This window comes from Arvicanthis niloticus, chromosome X, assembly GCF_011762505.2.
Source record: "Arvicanthis niloticus isolate mArvNil1 chromosome X, mArvNil1.pat.X, whole genome shotgun sequence".
NCBI lineage: Eukaryota > Metazoa > Chordata > Mammalia > Rodentia > Muridae > Arvicanthis > Arvicanthis niloticus.
This window is the reverse complement of record NC_047679.1, coordinates 10811782-10838298: the sequence shown is the minus strand read 5'-3', so window position 1 is coordinate 10838298 and position 26517 is coordinate 10811782. Positions and strand designations below refer to the sequence as shown.

At 42.7% G+C, this 26517-nt stretch overlaps 1 protein-coding gene and 1 pseudogene across 6 annotated transcripts in view; one reads left to right on the top strand and one right to left on the bottom strand.

Moving 5' to 3' along the window:
- The window catches only part of LOC143435525 (uncharacterized), a 230881-nt gene that overhangs the window by 161840 nt on the left and 42524 nt on the right, over positions 1 to 26517 (bottom strand). For all 6 annotated transcript variants that reach the window (XR_013105897.1, XM_076918509.1, XM_076918506.1 and 3 more), the window contains 2 exons: positions 25893 to 26042; positions 8330 to 8392 (listed from right to left, as the gene is read on the bottom strand). Coding sequence is in view for 5 of the 6 variants with exons in the window: in XM_076918509.1 (XP_076774624.1) it covers positions 8330 to 8392; positions 25893 to 25913 (84 nt within the window). In the remaining variant the exon portion in view is untranslated. The remainder of the gene's footprint in view (positions 1 to 8329; positions 8393 to 25892; positions 26043 to 26517) is intronic.
- Positions 13945 to 14375, top strand: LOC117694197 (small ribosomal subunit protein uS8 pseudogene; annotated as a pseudogene).

The window sequence follows — 26517 nt, the reverse complement described above, 5'->3', positions numbered from 1 at the left end:
TAAAAGTTTACTAGAGTTCTGAGTTAAGCATGTGTCAAGTGTTTGTTCTCTTAGCAATTTTGTAGGATGTGTCAAACACTCTGTTAGGAATCTTCTGACTTGGTGCCAAACATTTCCTATTATTATTATCACTGTGCTGAGCCCCACTAGGATTGCTCTTTGTGTCCCAGACACTCGTCAAACATAGATCTTGTCATATGGCAAGCATCTGGTCAGCACTAGGGGTAGCACCTGCTAAGCACTCTGTTAGTGTTGTCTTACTGTGTGACCACCACTCTGATAGAATACCAAGGTTTCAAGCAGGCTGGATAGCTAAGCGATAAAGGGTCTGTTGCCACACCAGTCAACTTGAGTTCAATCCTGAAGACCTACATGGTGGACAGAGAGAACTGGCTCTCTGACAGTGTCCTCTGATATTCACAATTGAATACTGTTAGGAGCCGCAGTGAGCGTGACAGCATTCGCCATTACAAGATGGCGCAGGCATCCTGTCCTCCCACTAGTAAACAACTGACTGTGCAGGTGCAAAAGGCAAAAAGCGCACCAAAGTCACTGCCCATCCCGGGGCGTATTATGGGTAATGAGTGAACAGCCAATCAGAAGTGAACACGTCACTCTAGGGTGTATACAAGCAGTGCCTTTTCCGGGCTTTGGGTCTTTCCGCTTCTGCTTATTCAAGAATAAAGCCTCGCTGTGGTAACCACCCGAACAGTGCCTCTTGTGTCTCTTTTGCGGGCGAAGGGGACACGGAGTGGCTCGGAACATCTGGCGTCGAAACCCGGGATCTTCAAGGCACCACGGAGACCCCCCCCCCAGACTCGGGGCGGGTTAAAAGACTACAGGAACGAGGTACGTCTCTGAGAGATATGCCTGGGGTGGAAGCCTTCGTTGCGAGTGGACTTTCGCTCACCGCAGCTGCTCAACTAGCTATCCTCTTGCTTGCATTGCTTTGGCTTTCAGCTATTAGTGCATGTCAAGAGGTTTCAGGAGAGGGCCACCCTAGCATACCAGAACCAGAGCGTGTTAGCCGGCATCAGGCCAAGGAGCCTGGAGATCAGGCCAAAGACCCTGGAGAAACAGATAAGGCCAAAGGGCCTGGAGAAAGAAAAGAGTACTCAAAAGAAACAAGGGCTACTGCAGAGCCTGTTAAGGTTAAGGACCCTCCACTGGCTGGTGGAGAGAGAGTGGAGGACAAAAGAACCTCCCCCCCCCTCTTATGGCAGAATCTATGGGGAACCAGAGCAAGCAATGCCAGTGATAGAACAGATGATTTTTGAAAACGCCACAGCTGAATGCTGTGCAGCCACTGTCCCTCGTAGGAACAAGGGGCTACAAGACTGGCTGAGAGCCTGTTGTGGCCTGGGAGGCCTCCTCACTAAGGCAGGACTTGCTGCGGCCCTTCTCCTAGGTCAGGGACTCGATAGGCCCCCCGCCATGGCCGGGGAGGGGAGCTGTTTGTGTTTATTCCACAGGTGAAGACAATCCAATTTGGGTCCCTACGCAGCTGGGGCAGATTGTGAAGAATGAAGCTAGATTGCAAGATGACGGCTCTGATTCTCCTGATACTGATGTTCGATTTGGGGATAAGTATACCACTATGGGCCATAGTTAGATCTTGGCCTGTTCCCATGCCAGTACATTCGTTGTTTACAGCTATTGAGTGTTACTCGGTTGCCCCGTCCTCACAGCGGTGCACCCGCCAGCAGCCTGAGTTATATAATGCTACAAGTTTTCCATTAAATTTTACACTTTGTTTTGTGGCAGCAAAACTTTATAGCATAAAGGTAATCTACTTGGTGTTGATTTTAGAGAAAATAGATTGCTTACATGGTTAAAGATTGGTTTTGTTTCTCAAAAATATGGTTATACTCTAATATTTCAAAAGAGGCTTAAAAACATAGTGAAACTGCCAATATTCCATTGGCTACAGTTGGTAGTTCAACCAAGAGTTTGAAAATTTTCGATTTGCCTATCTTTATAGAGAAAAGATACAACATGTGTCTTTTAAAGTTTACAGTTTAAATTTAAGGTTTAAAGTTAAAGTTAAAGTCAAAATCGCACAGTTCAGGCCTAGCCAAGCCTCAGAGAACAGGCTGGAGGGAGGTTAAGCGCATTTACATTTGAATTAAGACAATGCAGACTGAGCTCTGCAGCTCAGGTGCCAAAAGCTCCTTTTGTCCTGGGTCTTCACGACCAGGTCCTAGAAATGTGTTTACCGGAATTCGTCTTTTGTCTTCATTGTTTCTTGTGAGAAGAGGGATAAATCTAAGACCCAAAGACTTTACAACAGTCTGTGGGCTAAAAGTTATGATTATGCTGGAGACATTAAAATTATGCCTACTTCCCTCCATGAGTATAACTGTACCTGCTGATAAAATATTGTTCAAATTGTTTTAATTCCTTTATATTCAAAGTTGTTAAAAATGAGATTCTTTGGATTCCTCTAATATATGTAACAATTATTAGAGAATAAGGTTGGCTTTTATCCGATATATTCATTGGACTAAAAAGATTGGTTATTAAATTAATCCAAAATAAAGTTCAAATTTAAGATTTATACAGCCTAACTTGCCTACTCCAGCTTCCATTTCAGTAAATGCTTATAGAATTATTATAGATATAAAAGATGTTTTTATACCATCCCTTTATGTTTCTGGTAAAGGTGAGAGGTTTACAGTCAGTAAATTTATTCATAATTTTTAAGAGCCCATGAAGTGATATTTGTTAGAAATAATTGCTTTAGAAAATGGTTGTTTTACATTTTATATATATAAATATTGTTGTTGCTTTAATACAAAAAATTAAGAGGTTAAATCTTTTAGTGTATATTATTCATTGTGTGATACTTTATTAGTGGATTTCTCTAAAGAAGTTTTTTCCGCAAGCCTTTGCTCCAATATAACGAGCTTAAAAAAAATTTTTTTTAGAGTACTTGTTGCTCCAAAAAAGATTCAAAGACAGTGTCTTTCAATATTTGAGACCTCAGTTATATCCTAATCAGATTGTGACATGGAAAATTCTAATAAAAATAGATAGTTGGGGCTAGAGAGATGGCTCAGCCATTAAAGGATAGACTTTTAAAATATAAAAGCTGAACTCCCAGCAACCACATGGTGGCTCACAACCATTTGTGGTGGGGATCTAACGCCATCTTCTGGCTTGTGAGTGTACATGCAAAAAGAAAATGGTTTACTTTTAATCTTGATTTGCTCTTAGTGATTTTTAAAAGTTGTTTAGAGATATTAATTGGCTAAAACCTCATCTTAAGCTTACCATAGGAGGATTTAAACCTCTGTTTGATATTTTCAAAGGGATGCAAGTCCTAATTCCCCTTGACAATTAACTAATAAAGGATAGATAGCTTTGCTGAAAATAAAGTAAGCTGTTAGTTTTCAACAGATAAATTATATAGACTATAATAAATTGTTGGCTGTTTGTGTTGTTACTACTCATATGTCCACAACAGCCCTTTGACAAAAGAAACCATTAATATGGATTTGTCTTTCTTCATTTACAAATAAAGTTTATATGATAAAATCCTAAAAACATTTTAGATAAAAGGTTTATTCTTTATTCCACATAACAAGTAAATTGGTTATTGAATTATTAAATTTGGCCTATTACATGACAAACATTTTAGACAAATTTGATAATCATATGTTACAGTTTTTCTCCATGCATGCTTTTATATTTCCTAAAATTTACTATGCATGCAGACCATAGAAAAGATGTTTGCTATATTTACTATATTTACAGATGTCTCATCTATTGAGAAGACAGTATATATAATTAAATCATATGTGTATTTTCTTGATTTTACCCTGCTTCAACACAATTAAATTATGTGCTGTAGCCACTGTTTAGAATGTTAAAAAAAAGGTGTATCTGCCTTTGTCTTGTTGAATGGTATATTTCATGAAGTACAAAATGTTTCAGCTACACGATCTAATATCTCTAGCCATTTGAATAACATTCAAATTAATAAGGTGTTTAGGAATGCATCTGCACAACTGGTGTCGGTGTGTGTGGACCCCTCATTTTTCTTTATGTTATCCAACTTTCAAAATAATTCTGATATCTTGGATTGTAAGAATGTTACATGCTTTTTAGCACAATGCTGGAATGGATCACTAGATCTAGCCTTATTTGTGCACGTGCCTATCTTTGTGCCCATCCCAGTAGAAACTGATCCTGAAACTTTCCCTACTACATCAATATTGAGACATAAAAGAGACTTTGGCATTATTGCAGCCATTATCACTGCTATTACCATCTCTGCAGCTACAGCTGTGACAGCCGGCACAGCCTTGGCTGATCAGGTTACAGCAGCTACTGTTGTTAATCAAATTTCAGAAAAGACCTCTGAGGCTTTGACCATTCTACAGAAAGTGGATGCATACCTGGCATCAGACATTCTGTTTGTCAATCAGAGAGTTGATTTGCTCCAAGCCCATGTGGAGCAGCTCAGAGATGTGGTTCAAATGAGCTGCGTGTCAGCAACCCCACATCTTGTATTACACCTCTGAGATTTGTGAATGATGCATTTGTTCAAAGCCATAATCTTTCTGCTTATTTACAAGGGAAGTGGACTAGGGAGCTGGACCAGATGCAGCAGCAATTGCAGATCCGGATTTCGAGCCTTGATGGAACACGAGTGGACCCCGTTACCCCTGGCAATTTTACTTCTTGGCTTACCTCTGCCTTTTCCTTCTTTCTTAAAGGGTAGGGATAGGCCTGTTTGGTGCAGCCCTATGTTGTGGATCAGTGTTCATGTTATGATTAGACTGTAAGCTCAGAGCCCAACAAAAAACGTGACAAGGTCGCTATCGCCCAAGCACTCGTAGCCTTGAGCAAGCATCTCCCCCTGAAATTTGGCTATCTAAGCTAAGAAAGTAGCTGATGACTGAGACCCTCAGTCGATGCACCCCAAGGGTTCAGCCCATTGCACTGGGTCGATGAGAGGTCTAAGTCCAGCCAGCCATTGCCTGAATAACTGTGGTACCTGAATATTTAGAGGTGTTGCGAGTGGGTACTCGACAGGGAATGTTCCACGAGTGTGGATAGATTTCCCGAAAGTATGCCTGATTGCACAAAGGTTTGATGCCAAGAAACCTCCTCCCCTGGTGGCGCCCCAGGGTGGAGGATCCCTTTCCCCGCCAAAAGGCATCGAGACGGGTATGGGAAGTATTCCTCATTGCACTACTACGAGAGAAGAAACCCATTACAATATCTCATCTTGCACAGGGGATCAGGCCTCTGCTTTCCCTCACTGAGTTGGTGCCGCCCTTGATAGGCAATAGGCTGTTCCATCTTTAATATATAGATAGGGGGAGATGTTAGGAGCCGCAGTGAGCATGACAACATTCACCATTACAAGATGGTGCTGGCATCCTGTCCTCCCACTAGTAAACAACTGACTGCGCAGGTGCAAAAGACAAAAAGCTCGCCAAAGTCACTGCCCATCCTGGGGCATACTATGGGTAATGAGTGAACAGCCAATCAGAAGTGAACAGGTCACTCTAGGGTGTATATAAGCAGTGCCTTTTCCGGGCTTTGGGTCTTTCTGCTTCTGCTTATTCAAGAATAAAGCCTCACTGTGGTAACCACCCAAACAGTGCCTCTCGAGTCTCTTTCGCGGGTGAAGGGGACACGGAGTGGCTCGGAACAGAATGCATGTATGCCCACGGGCGTGCGCGCGCGCGCACACACAAACACACACACACACACCACATCCATGCAAACATGCACAAAAGAAACCAAAGAATTGGAAATATAATAAGTCTATCAATATTCCATTCAGCAAGGTATATACCTAATGCATATTGCTGTTTGTGTGCCCTGTATTTACCCGAGGCATTATGTGTCAGTCATCCCTGCACTGAGGTACACTCCCCTTGCCTAGGATCGCCAAGCAGGCATCTATTTGTTCATGTTAACATGTGTCTTGCACACACATACGCAAGTCATCACTAGGGCCACCTGTTACCTTCCATGCTACACTAGAAATGTGTCTAGATACAACCATCTCATTTCAGTTTTTAGTTTTGTAGATCCCTGTCTGCACACAGGTGACAAATCCAAATTCTGTGATGTGGGAGAATCTGGCTTTGCTTGACAACACATTGGACCTTCATCTGCCAAAGACCCTGAGGCTCAGTGTAAACAGATGCTCACTTCTATGAAAATCAAAAGTTATTTTTTACCCTCTAATTTTAGCTTTTTGGGAGTAAGTTGTAATGTCTGATTTTAGGGATGGAAGCCAGGTCCTCCTGCAGGAGAGGCAAGGGCTCTACCACTGAGCTGCACTGACTAGTAGTTACTGCTTCAGTGCTGACAAAATACTGAAAGAAGGAAAGGTCGAAAGATTACTCTGGGCTTCCGGTTTCTGTAGGTTCAGTTGATGGGTGCTTTTCCTACACATGCAGCATACAGGAGAGGCTGTTCTTCCCTTCATCTTGGATTAGGGTGGCCAACAAAGAATATAAGAAGGGTCCAAGGTAAGAAACAGACTCAAGTACATGGTTTTAGTGAGCTAATTCCTCAAAAATTCTTGCCTCCCACATAACTACCAACACCATGTGACATCTCCAACAGATTCACTTGGTGATTAGATGAGAGATCCCACAACATGCTTACTTTCAGAAATGTCCTCACACATGGGGAAAAGTGGAACTTACTTATTTTTTTTTATTTATTTACTTTCATTTTATGTATTCACCATTGCTGTCTTCAGACACACCAGAAGAGGGCATCAGACCCCATTGCAGGTGGTTGTGAGCCACCATGTGGTTGCTGGGACTTGAACTCAGGACCTCGGAAAGAGCAGTCAGTGCTCTTAAGCTGCTGAGCTATCTCTCCAGCCCCAAAAGTGGAACTTTTACTGTTATGTCCTAGAGTTTTCTGAGATACTCAGACTATCAAAATTACCATACACACTGAGTGTCACTTTCAGATGAGTTTTCACTAAATCACCCAGGCCGGCATCAAATTTGCAATTGCCCTCTGTCAACTTCCAAGTAGTCAGGATCATAGCCTCTCCTGGGCTATAATAAATATCTTCTTCTTTTTGTTTATTTTTGTTTACTGAAACATGTTCTAATCATGTATCCCAGGCGATACTGGAACTCACCCAATAGCCCAATTGTGCTATTTGTGCTCCAGCTTCTGGAGTACTGGGCTTACAAGAGTAGACTACCATACATGGTGTGATTGAATACATTTCTAAGTGATCTTATCATTGACCTAGGTCCCTAGAACAGAATTTAGGGAGCAACACTGGGACAAGTTCAGGAAGACAACAGAGTCATCACAGGGAAAGTGTTGTGAGCAGTACTTACCAATACTCACAATAAAGAATGCTTCTCGGGGGCTGGAGAGATAGTTCATCAGTTAAAGCTCAGACTGCTCTTCCAGAGGTCCTGAGTTCAATTCCCAGCAACCACAGGGTGGCTCACAACCATCTGTAATGGGATCTGATGCCCTCTTCTGGTGTGTCTGAAGGCAGTGACGGTGTGCTCACATACATTAAAATGAATAATAATTCTTTTTTAAAAGAATACTTCTCCTTAGCCTGGGATATGGCTCGATAGTGAAGATTGACTAACATTTACAGCAGGCCTCGGGGACAAGGTGCCACTCTAGAAAGATAAGATGCACGGACAGGGATTTAGCATTTTATACAAACATGAATAGAAGATGAAGCAGATACTTAACAGAGCCAAGTCCAAGGTCAGACCCAAATGACAGCAAAGGCAGAAGAGCTTATGGAATAGCAGAATTAAGGCTTATATCTGAAGGACATAGATAGTACAAATAAGACCTAGGGTTCTGGGCCACTACAGACAAGGGACACATAACCTGTGTTGGTATAAGAAAGGTTGTAGTCGGGTCTAGACTTAATTAATGTTCCATGGCTGATGCTATGAGGTGAGCATATGCCCATTTCATATCCCATTTGTATGTAGGAGCCATAAGGCCCCATGTACCTCTCCTAGGGATGATGGAGGTAATGTGGCTTCCTATGGATATGGCTCTGATGAATGGAACTGTGGAGAGGGAAGAGACAAGAGACCTTTGCCTCAGCACTATGTGAGGATGCAGAGAGGGGTCAGAGGTGCTGAAAAAGGGATGTGTTCAATGAAACAAACCAAATGCAGAAAGACAGATGGCCCAGGGCTAACTTCAAATGAATAACCATGTTTAAATTTGTGTTCTTGTTTAAGTTTGTGTTGGGGGGGGACATGAAACTAGAAAGGGTATGATAAGATGGGTGTTCCAGCTCTGCTCTACCTGACTTGAGACAAAAGATTTAAAAAGCCTGGTTAGTTACTATGTTATGGCCTGCTCCACTGTGCCTGGCTTCAAACTGCCACTCTGGTCTTCCGGTCAGGGTCTAGAGGGAGAGAGAGTGAGGATGAAGAGAAGAGACGCAAGGAAAGGAGACAAGACAGAGGTTCTGATCAAGTCGAGTCTCTGAACAAGTCTCTTTATTTGAAGGGAAATCTAGGGTATTTATACACTTTTGCCACGCCCCTTGTAGGCTCGTGGATATGACATAAGCCTTGGAGGCGTGGCTAGCATGTGGATAGCTGCTTTCTAGCCCCTTTCTGCTAAAGGTCAGCTCCCAACAGATGGGGAGTTGAGTCCTTAGAGAGGTACAAAGAGCAACTCTGTATACAGGGGCCAGGAAAGTAGTAACAGGGACAATCAAGGAGAAAGAAGGAGACTAGGAAAATGAGGATAGGGAGTGGGACAAAGCGATTGGGCTTGGACTGATTAAAACCAAGAATATGGGAATATGTCATTGTGAAACCCATTATTTTGCATGCTGCCTTAACACATCAAGGAAATAGAGTCCTGAGGATGAAATGTGAAGAGAAAATAGTCTACCTTTGAAGCAGAATTAGTAGTCCTCTGTTGCAGGCTGAAAAGTTATATTTAAGGGAAACTGGGATCCATGAATGGAAGTTGGAACCTGGCTATTTTTGTCCCTCCCTAGAAGTGCCCTTACCGTGTCATCTGTGGCACTAACATTCACGGAATGGCCATCAGAACAATCACACATGTCAAGTACTGAAGATCACTCCCAAGGCAAATGACAATAATGGCAGACTAATGCTTCCCAGCTGCAGTAGCATGCTCAGAGGTCTGTGGGATGGACTTTGTGTTCTAGGGTTCTAAAAATATGTCCTTAACCATTTTGTATTACACTCACACAGAATGGAAGACTACGACCCATAGCTCAACTCATATATGGATATTTAAACGTTCTTCATGTGTGCCCATAGGAATTAAAATGTATATGATTTGTTCTGAATACATTAGGAATCCCAAGATACTAACTATCTATGAAAATACCAAATACACAATGAATACAACTTATATGATCCAAGTGCCAACTGAGACATTTGGAAGTTCTGTATCCATGTTATTCAGAATTCAATCTGTGCTTGAACCTGAGTTCTGTTTCCTGGAGGATACTCAGTAGGTACACATCCACCGGGAAAAGACACTGACTATGTGTATGGATGCCAGCCTTAAAGGGTACTGTGCTTGCTGGACTGGCTGGCATGGGCTGCTCTTGGAAGGTCCAAATTCACTTAGCCTTTTTTATCACATCATTTGGACCAGAGTGTCAGGTCCCAGTGCTGAGCTGTATCCTCAGCTTATGGCTCCCAGTACTGAAGAGACTGTGGGTACAAGGAGATGCAAAGAACAGTTAGTGCATGCTGAGTTGTTTTAAGTGTAGAGCCTGGCAAATTGGACTCTTTGTTCCTCTCATCTTCAAAGGCTCCGCCCAGATGCTCTTCACCCCTCATTCTTAGAGTGTCTGGACCAGACCTGTCCCACAGAGACTCCTCTTAGAGAATCTGGTCCCAACTCACCAATTTTACCCAGTAGGTACAAATGATGAGCAAAATAGCTTCAGGAAGAATCCTGTAGTCTGACAATGACGAGTTTAGTGTCTCTTGGAATGAGAGAGACTGAACATAATGAATACAGTGGACATATTTCAAGAAACAAAGGAATCCATAGAGCTATTACAGTGTGTGTCAAGAAATGAAATTTATATGTTCCCTGCTCTGTTACATCATCCATAGCTTGCATAAATCTATATATTAGCGGGGTACCTATGTGGATGTACCTACTTCCAAGGCAGAATTTTTGAAGCTCTGGGTTATAGCTGGTGTGGCCTGGATAATTCTTTTAGTGAGAAGCTATTTGTGCATTTTAGCATCGTCCCTGAGGTTTAGCAAGTTTAGCAGTGTCCATTAGTTAGTAGCAAATACACAGCATCCCAATTGTGGCAAGAAGGGTCAAATGTCAAGAGGAGATGGTGGTAGCAGTAAACATTATGACTGGGATCAAAACTCTTAATTCATTGATAATGCCAACACACAATCAGGAAAAGGTCCCATGGACTGATTTTGGTGTTTACTTTTGTGTATCTTAGTACACTATAATGACAAATTTGGGTATAAGGCAAAATTTCTTCTAATTATTCATTTTTATGCCCAAAAGTTAATGCTACTATTGAATTTTGTCAAAGGAGTGTCTGATAGCGGTTATTGCAGAGATTTTTTTTTTCTTTTTCTTGTTTTTTTCTTTTTTTTTTTTTTTTGCTTTTTCAAGACAGAGTTTCTCTGACTAGTCCTGGCTGTCCTGGAACTCACTCTGTACACCAGGCTGGCCTTGAAATCAGAAATCCACCTGCCTGTGCCTCCCAAGTGCTGGGCTTAAAGGCATGCACCACCACTGCCTGGCTACTGCAGAGATTCTTAACTGGCCAAAGTGTTGACAATATGTGATTTTAGAATTCACAGCCATAAATCAAGTATGCATATCCCCTCCATGGGCCAGGGAATTCCATGGAAGAAAGTAAAGAAAGAATATAAGAGGCAGGGGAGAGGTTGGAGAGGTGTGGTCTCAAGCCTCTAGAACATGACATAGCCTTTTCATGCCTGAAGTCTTAGCAGCTGTTATGACCTCCAGAAGATTGGACCTTCATAATCTGTCACAGAGAGGGGAGAATACTTATGAGTCTCTCTCCCATTCCTGAGCATAGGTAGAAAGCTAATAGTTGCTAGGGAGAGGGGCTTATGAAATCCCACTCCTCCCTAAGAAGGATCTCTAGGTAATTAATGCTTTCAGAGGGTGAGGGAGATTTACCTCTGTGGTGTAGCCACTTCTAAGGTACCCATGATTCTGGTTTTAATCCCTTAGCAACGCTTCTATAGGACACAAATGAAAACAATGTGTTGACCAATTATATCCTGAAGATAGAAGAGACTCTACCTGGGTGTGATGGTTTGTATATTCTCGGCACAAGGAGTGGCACTATCAGAAGGTGTGGCCCTGTTGAAGTAGCTGTTGCCCTGTTGGAGTAGGTGTGTCACTGTGGGTGTGGGCTTTAAGACCCCCATCCTAGTGGCCTGGAAAGCAGTATTCTGCTAGCAGCCCTCAGATGAAGTTGTAGACCTTTCACCTCCTCCTGCACCATCCCTGCCTGCATGCTGCCATGCTCCTGCCTGGATGATAATGGACTGAACCTCTGAACCTGCAAGGCAGCCCCAATTAAATGTTGTCCTTTATAAGACTTGCCTTGGTCATGGTGTCTGCTCACAGCAGTAAAACTCTAAGAACGTAGTTCCTGGGACTGGGGTATTGCTGTGATAGGTCTGAAAATGGTTTTGTCTGGAAGAATGTGGATTTTGGGACTTTGGATTTGGAAAGCAGTAGAATGCTTTAAGTGGGGCTTAATGGGCTATACTAGTGGCAATATGGAAGACTTTGTTACTGAGAGTGATTTGAACTGTGCTGGCATGACCCAAGACAGATCAGTGGAGAAGAATTTCAGAATGTGGCCTAGAGACTGTTTTTGTGGTATTTTGGTGAAGAATGTTGCTGCTTTTTGCCATTGTCCGAAGACTCTGCCCTGAAGTTTAGGTGAAGAGATTTAGATTAATTGCTTTGAAACAGGAAGTCTCAAAACAGCCTGGTGTAAATTCTGTTGTGTGCTTACTAAAGTTCTGTCTTAGGAAGAGCATTTTAAAGAAAAGGAGCAAGTTGAGAAAGGAAAGATACAAAATATACGGTTCAAGAGTTCAATTAAAGGGACAGGAAGTAGAACAGAGCTGAATCCCATGTTCTAGATGTCAGATTAAGGGAATGGGACTTTGAGGCAAGATCCTACCCAGCTAAATTTACATCCAGGCATGGTGGTACACACTTTTAATTCCAGGGGATAAAGACAAGCAGATCTCTGAGTTCAAGGCTAGGCTGGGACAGAGCAAGTTCTAGGTGAAGAACAGCTTAAGTCCAGGTGCAGTGGTGCATGCCTTTAGTCTCAGGAGACAGGCATGCAGATCTCTGAGTTCAAGGTCAATCTACCGAGCAAGATGCAGGACAGCCAAGTTTAGGCAGTGAACGAGTTGGGCCAGATGAATTTAAGTGTATAAAGCTCAAAAATAAAAGTGGCTTTTAGCTGTCTTAGTGTTCTGCTATTGTGAAGAGACACCGTGACCAAGGCAACTCTTATAAAGGCAAACACTGACTTGGGGCTGGCTTACAATTTCAGAAGTTTAATTCATTGTCATCATGGCAGGGAGCATGGTGGGACACAGGCAGATATAGCAGCTGGAGAAGGACCTGAGAATTCTACATCTTGATCCATAGGCAGAGAGGAGAGGGAGTGGCAGGGGGAGAGGGGGAGGGGGAGGGAGAGGGGGAGAGGGAGAGGGAATAGGGAGTAGGGAGAAGGAGGTAGAGAGAGGGGGAGAGGGAGAGGTAGGTAAGGAGAAAAAGAGAGGGGGTAGGGGTAGGGGGAGAGGGAGGAGGATAGGGAGAGATAATAGGGAATAGGGAGAAGGAGGGAGAGGGAGGGAGAGGGGGAGGGGGAGGGGGAGGGGGAGAGAGACGGACTGAGACTGCTGAACACTGAACCTGCCTTGAATTTTTGAAACCCTAAAGTCCACCCCCAGTGACATCTACTCTAACAAGGTCACACCACTTAATCCCTCTCTTGTAGTCGAGGAGCATCCCAGCCTATGAACGTACAGGGACCATTCCCATTCAAACCAGTGACAAAGCAAGGAATCCAGAATCAGCTAAGGAAGGGAACTTGGTTCCATGGAACAGTAGCATGATTCTAGCCAAATTGCAAGGCAAGCTTCCTGCTAAGGCCAATAGCTAGAGAACCCATGTAGTGCCATGACCCTTAAAGATGTTAAGTAATGACTAGACTAGACTAGACTAGACTAGACTAGACTAGACTAGAGCTATTGCAGCTTTTGCAGAAGAAGAAGCAATTCTTCACGATAACTTTTTGTAGCTTTTTTCTTTTGGTATTCTGTAGGTTCTTCTGTCTCCTTTTCTTACAAACATCAGCCCCCACCCCCACCCCAGTTTCCAGGCCAGCCCCTTCCAAAGTCTCTCAATCGCTCCTCCCTCAGTTCCCCAACAGTGTGCTGTAACAACAGTCCCTTCTCCCACTTTTCCCAATACTAGCAGCTCCAAACTATAACCAGTGTTCTGGCCTCTCTGCTCAGCTCAGCTTCTCCTGCTCACTTGTCACCAACTGTCCTCTCACTCTCTTAGCCCAATTCTCTTCCCACTGTCTCCTAACAATATGGCTTCTCCTGGCTCACCTGGCTCCTCTTTTCACTCTGCTCCATCACTTCTGCATCAGTTGTGTTCCCTTCTCTGGATCTACTCACTCGTCTTTCTTCCTGCACCAACTGTCTTCTCTGACCCTGCTTTCTGACCATACTCTTCTGCCACTTGGACCCTACTTCCCCTCTGTCAACATCTGGTGGCCTTTTATATCCTCTCCTGTTCCCAGAATTCCAAGAGGCACTGAAGGTTATAGGTTCAATCAGTTTTCTTAAAGAGCCAGACACAGGTGCGTTTGCCCCTCCTACTCTCTTTCTGCCATCTTCCCTCACCGTCACCACGGTGAGAATGAATGTTCTGGCGGATGCTCTCAAGAGCATCAATAACGCCGAAAAGCGGGGCAAATGCCAGGTCCTCATCAGGCCGTGTTCTAAAGTCATCCTTTGGTACTTAACTGTGTTGTTGAAGCATGGCTACATTGGTGAAATCGAGATCATTGATGACCACAGAGCTGGGAAGATAGTCGTGAACCTCACGGGCAGGTTGAACAAGTGTGGAGTTATCAGCCCTAGATTTGATGTTCAACTCAAAGACCTAGAAAAATGGCAGAACAATCTGCTCCCATCACGCCAGTTTGGTTTCATTGTGTTGACAACCTCTGCTGGCATCATGGACCATGAAGAGGCAAGATGAAAACATACCAGAGGGAAAATCCTGGGATTCTTTTTTTAAATGTAAAGCATAAATAAAAAGCCTTCATGGACTGTGAAAAAAAAAAGAGCCAGACACACAAAATAAATCACATTACACTTTTTAAAAACTGCATGCATGTATATAATGTGAGTTTGCAAATGTGTGACCAAGACTTTTGTGGGTGTGATTGCATTTGTATGTGGGTCTAGGTAGAGTCCAGATGTTGAAGTCCAGTGTATTCCTTGGTCTCTTTCTAGCTCATATTCTGAGTCCTCTACAACTGAAGCCAGAACTCACTGACTTGGCTAGTTACCTAGATGTCGATATTGCAGTTCTTTGTGTCTGTTTGGAGGACTGGGATTACAGTCAGGCTACCACACCTACCCAACACATATGTAGGTTCAAAACTGGAGAGTCACAAGATAATGAGAGTGTAAGATTGGGGCATGAGAAAGAACCGATTCAAGTTTGGTAAAAGAAGTCTTTTGTCAAAAAATGTAGGTAATAAAGACACTAAGAGGAGCAAATTAAATGTGCAATGAAGGAGAATTCTTTCAGGTTGCAAACTAGAAATAGGAGTTTAGTATTGGCTACTGGTTCTGTGGTGGCTAGTCTTGGTTGTCAACTTGACTACTTCTAGAATCAGCTAAGATCCAGGCTGCCAGGTACTCCTGGGAGGGATCAGGATGAATTGATGTATTGTAACCCTCCTCTGAAGAGGTGGCAAAGAGCCTTCAGGGCTTCAGGGAGGGGACCAGCAGGGTGTCTTCTACTCCCCTCTTTTTTATCTTCCTTCTCCCACTTCCTCCATCTGGCCTCCCCTCCCAGATTCTCCAGTCAGATCACCATTCTAAACAGTTTGTTAATTTGTCTGGGCAGCTGAGGCAGCTGTGGGAGCCACAGCAGACAGAGAACACAGGGGACTCAGGCAGCTGGGCCCTCAGCAGGGCTGTTGTGGGTGATTGCTGGAGTCTTTATCCTCCAGGGACAGTTTCATTGTTCCAAAAGATGGTGATGTTTCAGAGGACTGAAACTCTCCTGTGGTGGTGTCTCTGGAGGCTAAAGTGCAGGTGCCAAGTGGTTCCAAGTAGCTGGGTTCAGTTTGTCTCAGGGGCACCTCTGCAGGTTCTGCCTGGTTCTATTCAGCACCTAGAGGGCAGACATAAGTCCCTGACCTTGTTCTCTGCATTGTCCAGAGCCTTTCTGTGCTGGTTGTGAGGTGACTGCAAATAAGAACGTGTCCAGCAGGGGGCACAATATGCATGGATGTTCTCCAGGAACACAGTCTTGGCTGGGAAAGAGATCTAGACTCCAGGTTCTCAAAATATTGTTTTCCTGTGCATTCCTAAGTACTCCTTGCCTTGGAAAACAATACAAAATTAAAGATTTTTCTTATTTTTACCTTTTTTTTCACAACGAAGTCAACTTTACTCAGAGGCAAAAAATTTGGTGGCCATGTTTTTGTCTTTGGTTTAGTTACTGTTCTATTACTATAAGACACACCATGACCAAGACAACACGTATAAAATACAGAGGGTTAGTCCATTACCACTGTGGGAAGGTATATTGCTAAAGCAGTAGCTGAGAGTGTTCTAGCCTGATCCACAGGCTGCCTGAGTTTTGTAAGTGTTGTCTTGGTCAGGGTGTCTCTTCATAGTAATAGAACTGTAACTAAGACAAAGACAGGAAAGAGCAAGATAGTGGGCGTGGTGTGGGCATCTGAACTCTGAAAGCCTATTCCCAGTGGCACACTTTGCTAAACAAGGCCATATTTCCTAATCTTTCTCATATAGTGCCACTCCCTGGTGATCAAGTATTCAAGAAATTAAAGACTTTCCAGAACTGATTGACAATGAATACACGAGCTGGAGAGATGGCTCAGCGGTTAACAGCACTGGCTGCTCTTCCAGAAGTCCTGAGACCAATTCCTAGCAACCACATGGTGGCTCACAATCATTTGTAATGGGGTCTGATGCCCTCTTTTGATGTGTCTGAAGACAGCAACAGTGTACATAAAATAAATAAATAAATCTTAAAAAAATTAAGTGAATACACAACATACCCAAACTCATGGGATACAATGAAGGCAGTTCTAAAGGGGAAGTTCATAGCATTAAATGTTTATATAAAAAACATAAAGAGATCTCATACTAGGAACTTAAATGCACAACTGAAAAGTCTAGAACAACAAGAGAAAATCGCACCCGAAGGAGTACATGGCAAGAAATAATCAAACTCAGTGCTTGTGATGGTTTGCATATGCTTTGCCCAGGGGTTGGCATTATTAGACGGTGTGGACTTGTTGGAGTAGCTGTGTCACTGTGGGTGTGGGCTTTAGTACTGTAGTCTTAGTTTCCTGGAAGTGAGTATTCTGTTAGCCTTTAGATGAAGACCTAGAACTCTCAGCTCTCCGGACCATGGTGGTGCACACCTTTAATCCCAGCACTTGGGAGGCAGAGGCAGGTGGATTTCTGAGTTCGAGGCCAGCCTGGTCTACAGAGTGAGTTCCAGGACAGCCAGGGCTACACAGAGAAACCCTGTCTTGAAAAACCTGCCTTGGACGCAGCCATGCTCCCACCTGGATGATAATGGATGGAACCTCTGAACCTGTAAGCCAGCCCCAATTAAAAGTTGTCCTCATAAGAGTTGCTTTGGTCATGGTGTCTGTTCACAGCAGTAATACCCTAACTAATACAGGGATGAAACTGATAGGACAGAAATAAAACAAAACAAAGAATCCATGAAACAAAGAGGTAGTTCATTGGAAAGTTATAAAAGGACAAACCCTTTTACAAATTAATTAAAAGGTGGGGAGAGAATATTCAAATAAATAGAAATGAAAGGGAGATATAACAACAGAACAAAGGAAATCCACAGAACTATGACCACAGTTACTCTGATACCCAAAGTACATAAAAACTCACAACAGAAGAGAATTACAGACTAATTTCCCCTATAAAAACAGACAGGCAAAAATACTCAATAAGATACTTGCAACCAAATCTAAGAACACATCAAAAAGATCAAGGACCATGATCAGGTAGGCTTCATCTTAGAAATGTAAGCATAGTTAAACATACATAAATAGATAAATGTAATCCACCATATGAACAAACTGAAAGATAAAAACTACATTTGATGCAGAAAAGATCTCTGACAGAATCCACACCATTTAATAATAAAAGTACTGGAGACTTTTATTATGGTATACAAGGAGCATACCTCAACATAATAAAAGCAGTTTAAACTCAAAGCAATTCCACTAAGGTCAGAAACAAGACAAGGTTGTCCACTCTCTCCATGCTTGTTCAGTATAGTACTTGAAGCCTTAGCTACACCAATAAGAAGACAACTGAAGGAGATCGAGGGAAAATAAGCCGGAAAGGAAGAAGTCAAAGTATCTGTATTTGCAGATGATATGATAGTATATATAAGTGACCCTAAAAATTCTACCAGGAAACTCCTACAGCACATCAACATATTCAGCAAATTATCTGACTTACCCACAAACATCAGTAGCCCTCCTATATACACAAATGACAAAAGGATTGAAAAAGAAATCACGGAAACAATGCCTTTCACAATATCCTCAAAGAATACATTGTGGGGGTAATTCTAACCAAGCAAGTGAAAGACTTGGATGATAAAAACATCAAGCCATTGAAGAAAGATTAAAGAAGATATCAGAGCATGGAAAGATATTCCATGGTCATTAAGTGGTAAGATTTACATAGTGAAAATGACCATCCTATTGAAAGCAATCTACAGATTCAATGAGATACCCATTAAAATTGTAACACAATTCTTTATAGATATTGGAAGGACAATCTTCAGGTTCACAGGGAGACGCAAAAAACACAGCATAGCTAAAACAATCCTGAACAACCTAAGAACTTCCGGAGGTCTCATGATTTCCAATTTCAAGGTGTGCTATAAAGGAATAGTAATCAAAATAGCATGGCTCTGGCATAAAAAACCAAACGGGTTGATAAATGAAATTGAATTGAAGACCTAGACATTAAGCCACATACCTATGGACATCTGATTTTTGAGAGAGGCCAAAATTAAACACTGGAAAGATAGCATCTTCAACAAGTGGTGCTGTCAAACTGCAAACTGGATGTCTGCATGCAGAAGAATCCAAATAGACCACATCTATCACCCTGCAGAAAACTCAACTCCAAATGATCAAAGACCTCAACATAAAACCAGATACACTGATAGAAGAAAGAGTGGGGAATACCCTTGAACTCAGTGTCACAGGAGAAGACTTTCTGAACAGAACACCACAGGCTTTTAGATCAACAATTAATAAGTGGGACCCAAGGAAGCTGAGAGCTTCTCTATGGCAAAGGACACAGTCATTCAGACAAAGTGGAAGGCCAGAGAATGGGAAAAGATCTTCATCCACTCCACATATGATAGAGGGCTAATATCCAAAATATATAAGGAATTCAAGAAACTTGCAATCAGAAAACCAAATAGTCCAATTAAAAATGGGATACAGATCTAAACAGAACTCTCAGTAGATAAAACTCACATGGCTGAGAAACACTTAAAGAAATCTTCAACATCTTTAGCCATCAGGAAAATGTAGATCAAAACTATGAGGTTCCATCTTACACCAGTCAGAATGGCTAAGATTAACAAAACAAACAACAGCTCATGGAATAAAGAGGACGACTTATCCATTGCTGGTGGGAGTGCAAACTTGTACAGCCACTATGGAAATCAGGGTGACAGTTCCTCAGAAAGGTGGGAGCCGATCTACCTCAAAATCCAGGTGTATCACTCTGGGGTATATACCCAAAGGATGCTCCATTCTACCATAAGGACACTTACTCAACTGTGTTAATTGCTATTCATAATAGCCAGAACTTGAAAACAAAACAGATGTCCTTCAACAGAAGAATGGATAAAGGAAATATGGTACATTAACACAATGGGGTATTACTCAGCACTTAGAAAATGACATCATGTAATTTGTAGGCAAATGGACGGAACTTAGGAATATATGAGTGAGGTCTTCCAGATCCAGAAAGACAGATATGCTATATATTCACTTGCATGTGTGTATTAGCTGTGAAATTAGTGATATCCAAGAACACAGAGGGTAGGTGTAGTATAAGCGACCAGAGGGGACAGCTGCATCTCATTAGGAAAGAGGGACAGAATAAATAATTACTGATAGATGTACAGAGCTAGCAGGGAAGGGTCAAGAGGGGAGGGAGAGGGGATAAAAGGTTGTGTGAGGGAATACAGGGAAAGGCAATTAAAATGAAGGGGCATTTGAGTGGTATCCTTATAATAGAAAAGACAGAGTGGCAACTGGCCATCTCTTGCCATCAAATGAAGCTTCTGGTACCAGGATTGGGTTAGATCTAATTCTGTTGTTGGCCAAAGGGGTCTTATGGGAATCCCCAAACAGCCCAGCTGGTTGCTAAGAGTATAGACTGCATTCTAAACTGACAGCAAGACCCTACTGCTGAAGACAACACCTGCACAACTCTCCCTCTCCCTCCCTCTCCCCCTGTTATCTCTATAAAACATGGAAAATCACTGTCTGCATGTGAGTATAGAGGATGAAATGTCACTGTATGTAGCATGAGATACAGGACAGTGCACACTCAAACTGAAGGTAGTATCTATGTTTGCCAGTATCTTGTTATCTATAATAATATGCATTCTTTATTATTGTAGTAGAATATTATGTGAAATGCCTTCCAGATATTTTCCGAATGAAATCCTGTTCACTTGGCCCTGATGTGAAGAAGAAAGGAGCTGCCTTTCACCTCCTCAGGCATCTTGACTGAAAAGGATATCCTTTATAGTGATGAGGGGTCAGATGTTTGTTGGATACAGCAGGCACAGGAAGGCAGAAACCACAATGTTCTCATCCATATGTGGAAGGCAAAAACTTTCCTTCTATAGAAGATAAGAATCTTATCAGTGACTTACCTAGTGACTAATGTCACTAGAAGCTTGGCAATGAGGAGTCCATCAGAAGTAGGTAGGATGATGATAAGTACCAAATACAGTTGGAGAAGGGACCGAAGTTCTAGTGGGTCTTAAAATCACTTATTATTATTAATGACTACCACTACATGTGTTTCTGATGTGCTTATGTGTGTGCATGTGCCACTATGTGCATGCCAGACAATAAATTTGTGTAGCTGTTTCTCTCTTTCCATCTTTATATGGGTTCAAAGGACCCAACTCAGATGGTCAGGCTTGCTATGTGAAGAGTCTTTCTGGCTGAGCCATCTCTCTCTCTGTCCCAAGTAACAATATTCTGCAGTACATTTTCAGTGTCTGCAGTTTATAAAAAGTTATGATGAATTATGTAATAAAATAGGAGAGAAGGTAGGCATGGCTCCACAGACCTGTACACTGACGTGATCTGGAAGCTGAGAAGAAGGGATCACAGATTAAAGAAGTGTCACACACTATCTTAAAGGAAATAATCAAGAGGACACACGTAATGACTCCATCTTACACCTGTCAGAATGTAATTAGTTTGTGTAAACATTCTGGAAATAAATCTGGTGGTTTCTCAGAAATTTGGAAATAGTTCTACCTGATGACCCAGCATTACAGCTCCTGGGCATACACCCAAAAGATGCCATACCATACCAGAAGGACACAAGCTCCACTATGTTCATAGCAGCATTGTTTGTAATAGCCAGAAACTGGAAACAAACCAGATGTCCCTCAGCCAAAGAATGGATACAGAAAATGTGGTTCATTTACACAATTGAATACTATTCAGCTATTAAAAACAAAGACACCATGAATTTGCAGGCAGATGGATGGCACTAGAAAATATCATCCCAAATGAGGTAACCCAGACCCAAAAGGACATGCATGCTACATACTCACTAGTAAGTGGATATTAGCCAAAAATACAGAATACCCATGACACAACCCACTGACATTAAGAAGATTAATAAGATGGAAGGACCAAGTGAGGATGCTTCAATCCCACTTAGAAGATGGAACAAAATAATCACTAAAGGCAGAGAGGGGGAGGGACCTAGGAGGGAGAGGGGCAGAGGAGGGAAAAGGGGGGGCAGGATCAGATATGGTGGGGTGGAAGATAGGCCCAGAGAGCCAGGAGAATGGAAATATGCTACTGCTGGGGGGTGGGGGGGATGGTGGCACCTCTAGAAAGTCCCAGCGACCTGGGATGTGAGAGGCACTCAGGACTCAATGTGGGGATCTTAGCCAAAATGCCTAACTCTGGGGAGATGGAATCTGACAAGACCACCTCCAGTAGGTAGACAGGGCCCCCAGTGGAGGGATGGGGTCACTAACCCAGAATTGTTCCTGTCTAAAAGAAATGAAGGAACAAAAATGGAGAAGAAACGGAGGGAAAGGTTGCTCAGTGACTGGCCCAACTTGGATCCATCCCATGGGTAATCACCAAACACTGACTACTACTGATGCCATGTTGTGCTTGCAGACAGGAGTCTAGCATGGCTGTCCTCTGAGAGGCTCTACCAGCAGCTGACTGAGACAGATGTAGATAAACACAGCTAAGCATTGGACTGAAGTCAAGGACCCCTATGGAAGAGTTAGGGGAAGGACTGAAGGAGCTGAAGGGGATGGCAACCCCATAGGAAGAACAACACTGTTAACTAACCTGGACCCATCAGAGTTCCCAGAGACTGAACCAAAACCAAAAAGCACACATGGGCTGGTCCAAGCCCCCTCACCCCCATATATGTAGCAGAGGATTGCCTTGTCTGGCCTCAGTGGGAGAGGATGCACCTAATCCTGTAGAGATATGATGCCCCAGGGAAGGAGAATGGAGGGGGGGGGAGAGGGAAGAGTAGAAGGGAGGGGAAGGGTGGATTGGGAGGGGAGAAACATTCGGGAGGTAAATAAATAAAATAATTAATTTAAAAAAGAAAATATCATCTTGAGTGAGGTAATCCAGACCCAAAAGGACATACATGCTATGTACTCACTTATAAGTGGATATTACCCATAAAATACAGGAAACCAACGTTACACTCCACAGACCTCAAGAAGCTAAACAAGAAGGAAGGGCCAAGTGAGGACACTTGAACCTCACATAGAAAAGGGAATAAAATAGTCATAGGAGGCAAACGGAAGGAGGGAACTGGGAGGAAGAAGGGATGGGGAGGGGAAAGGGGGGGTCAAGATCAGATGTGGGGAGAGACAGGAGAGAGGGCTAGAGGGCCAGGAGAATGCATGGAAATTGGCAGCTGGCAAGGGTAGGGGGATGGGGTGATCTCTTCTAAGACTTACAAGAGACCTAGGATGGAGGAGGATCCCAGGAGTCTTATGGGGGTAACCTTAGTTGAGACTTCTAGCAGTGGGGATATAGAATCTGAAGTGGCCACTTCCTGTAGCCAGGCAGGACCCCTAGTGGAGGGATAAGGACACCAACCCACCAACAAAACTTTCAACTGAAAATTTGTCCTGTCTACAAGAAATGCAGGGACTAAGATGGAGCAGAGACTGAGGCCAACCAATTATCAGCCCAACTTGAGACCCATCCCGTGGGCAAGCACCAATCCCTGACACCATTAATGATACTCTGTTATGCTTGCAGACAGGAACATAGCACAACAGTTTTCTGAGAGGTTCCATCCAGCAGCTGACTGTAACATGTAGAGACATCCAGCCAAACAATGGATGGAGGTCGGGGACTCTTATGGAAGAGGTAGGGAGGTAGGGGAAGGATTGAAGACCCTGAAGGGGATAGGAACTCCACAGGTAGACCTACAGAGGCAACTAACCTGGATCCTTGGGGATCCCAGGGACTGAACCTCCAACCAAAGAACATACACGGGCTGGACCTAGGCCTCTGTGCTCATATGTAGCACATGTGCAGCTTGGTCTTCATATGGGTCCCCTAACAACTGGAGCAGGGACTGTCCCTAAATCTACTGCCTGTCTGTGGAATCTGTTCCACAACAGGGTTGCCTTGTCTAGCCTCATTGGGAAAGCTTGTGCCTAGCTCTGCAGAGACTTGATGTGCCAGGGTTGGGGGATACTGAGGGTGGATCCACCCTCTCAAAGGAGAAGGGGAATGGGTTGGAAGAAGTGACTGTATGAGGGGGAGGACCATGAGGACAGGGGCAGAATCTGGATGTAAAGAGAATAAATAAATTAATGAAAAAATATAGGTAGGTTTCATGCTGACTTAATAAAGTTGCAATATAGGTTCTCCTCAGATCCATGACCTCACTAGGCCTGGATAGTTGGCTTCCTTTCCTGTGCCAGACAGTATCACCTAATTTTTATAAAAAAATTTATTTATTTATTTATTTATTTATTTATTTCTTTATTTATTTGAGACAGGGTTTCTCTGTGTATCTCTGGCTGTCCTGCAACTCACTCTGTAGACCAGGCTGGCCTCGAACTCAGAAATCTGCTTGCCTCTGCCTCCCAAGTGCTGGGATTAAAGGCATGCGCCACCACTGCCCAGCTCATTTATTTCATATACATGAGTGCTCTGTCTTCAGACACACAAGAAGAGGGAATCAGATCCTATTACAGATGGTTGTGAGCCACCATGTGGGTGGTGGAACTTGAACTCAGGACCCGTGGAAGAGCAGTCAGTCAGTCAGTGCTCTTCACCACTGAAACGTCTCTCTAATCCTTCACCTGATTTTTAAAAAAAATATTATTTCTAGTATCTACTGAGTTTGAATTTGGCTAGTTTTTGTTTTTTTCAAGTTCTTGTGTTGCATAATAGGTAATTTGTTTGCACTCTTTTTTAAAAATGCAGACACTTAGGGCTATAACTTCCCTCTTAAAAATGCTTTTACTGTGGGTCTGGAGAGATGGCTCAGTGGTTAAGAGCACTGACTGTTCTTCCAGAGGTCCTGAGTTCAGTTCCCAGCAACTACATAGTAGCTCACAACCATCTGTAATGGTATCTGATGCCCTCTTCTGCTGTGTTTGAAGACAGCTGCAGTGTACTCATGTCAAACAAATAAATTAATCTTTAAAAAAAAAAGGAGCTCAGACTGCTCTTCCAGAGGTCCTGAGTTCAATTCCCAGCAACCATATGGTGGCTCACAACCATCTGTAATGGGATCTGATGCCCTCTTCTGGTGTGTCCGAAGACAGCTGCAGTGTACTCACATACACGAAATAAATAAATCTCTTCAAAAATGCTTTTACTGTTTCCCAAATGTTTTGTTGTGCTCTGCTTGTTTTATTTAGTTCCAGAAATATTAAATTTCTTATTTGACCCATTCATTATTCAATAATGAATTGTTAATCTCCATGAGTGTATATACTTAGTAGAGATTTGTTTACTGTTGATTTTAAGGGTATGGCACACTGGCTGGGCAGGATACATGGAATTACTTCAGTTTTTCTGTATTTATTAAGGCTTGTGTTGCAGCATGGGCTCCACTGTGGAGAAGCCCCATTGTGCTGCTGAGTAGAATGCATATTTGTGTATTCTCGGCGTTTGGGTTTACTACTCTGTAGATATCTCTTAGGTCCATTTGATACAAGAGGTCATTTAATTCTGAAGTTTCTGTTTATTAATTTATTTTTGATCCAGATGTCCCATCTACAGAAGAAACTGGAGTGCTGAAATTGCCTCCTATTATTACGTCTGTGTCAATCTGGGGTTTTAATTCCTCTAATATGCTTTTATAAAATTGGGTGCACCAGAGTTTGGTGCATATTTGCTTAACATTATAGTATTTTATTAATTGATTGATCTGTTGATTAAAATGAAGTAGCTTTGTCTGCAGTTATTGTTACATGGACTCTAGGGTAAAGGAGTGGGGACAGTGGATAGCCCTGACTTATGTTTTTAGAGGGATTGCTTCACATTCTTCTCCATTTAGGATAATGCTGGTTGTGGGCTGTGGGGGAAGCCATTCCTTTGTAAAATGACTAAAAATTAATTTTTATAAATGATTAAGAAGAAAAGATAAGGAGAATATGCAGTGAAAGTCTTAATGCTGGTCCCAAAGTCCATGGACCATTTCTTTGCCAGAAGAAAAGTCTCAGTCACTCTGTGCAGGGCATTATTGACAGAGCAGTCCACAGAATGCAAAGTCTAGAGAGTATTAAGGGGCCCATGAAGGCACAAACTATTTGAGTAGAGAAGCCTTCCTAACAGAAGCACCTGTGACCCCTTTAAAGAGCACCTGTAAACTCTAATCACAGGCAGACTGTTTGGCTATTATTCCTAAGAGTATTAATAGAAAACACGCTCTTGATCTATGTCTGTAGAACATATAGGAATAATTTCAGCTCTAATAGTTTCCTTTAATAAATAATTTAAACTTTATGAGTTTATTGTAAAGATATCCCAAGTTAGAATGACTAAGGAAGACAAGAGGAGAAAGGTTTGAAGTGGGTAGCCATTTTTTAAGATAAACAACTGCACAGTAGAGGGTAAGGGAAGGCCTAGGCATTTAGAGGAATGCACATTTCAACAGCTAAACAGATCTAGGAGTAGCCAATGCTAGGGAGATGGATGATACTATTTTTTGAGGGGGTGGGGGAACATTTGGTACATCCCCTTTGTGATGTACTTCCTTCCTGGAACCCTGGGAGCCAACATTCCACTCTTACTCACTTACCCCGCCCACTTCACTGGGCATTGGCTGCTCTGGTTGTTGAGTCTCTAGCAACAGCTGAGTCAAGGTACTTATTTGGGTCTCTTCTTGGAGAAACAGTCCTTTGTCTCTTCCTGTCTGAGGTAGGTTCTTTCTTGGGGATGTCCCAATAAACTAAATGTGAACAGAGAGGAAAGTTAGCCTGTAAAGACCAACTTGTGCGTTTCTTGTGTCTCCAGCATTCCTCAACCCATAGGACTGTTCTTTGAGCTAAACTGTTACTGGGCAATTACTTAAGGAGCCTAGAAACTATAACCATTTGATGTCTGCCAGACCAGTGTGTCACTATTTCTGAGGGAAGTGGTGTAAGCCTCAGCTTCACGAACTTTGAAACTACCTATATGCCTTGAGAGTTCCTCCATCCTTAGTGACACCAAATAGTCTCTGTCAGGGGGGCTACTTTCCAACCTCCTCTTGGATGGAGACACAATCTTCATGGTCCCAGAGATACCTCAAAGTCCACTCACTAAAAATTTTCTGAGAACTTCAGTTTGAGGACCCCTGATAAGTGTATCTTGAGACTTGCCAAATTCTTTGACTTTGTGTGATAGTCGGTCCTGAAGATGTGGAGAGGCTAGGTCTTTTTCTC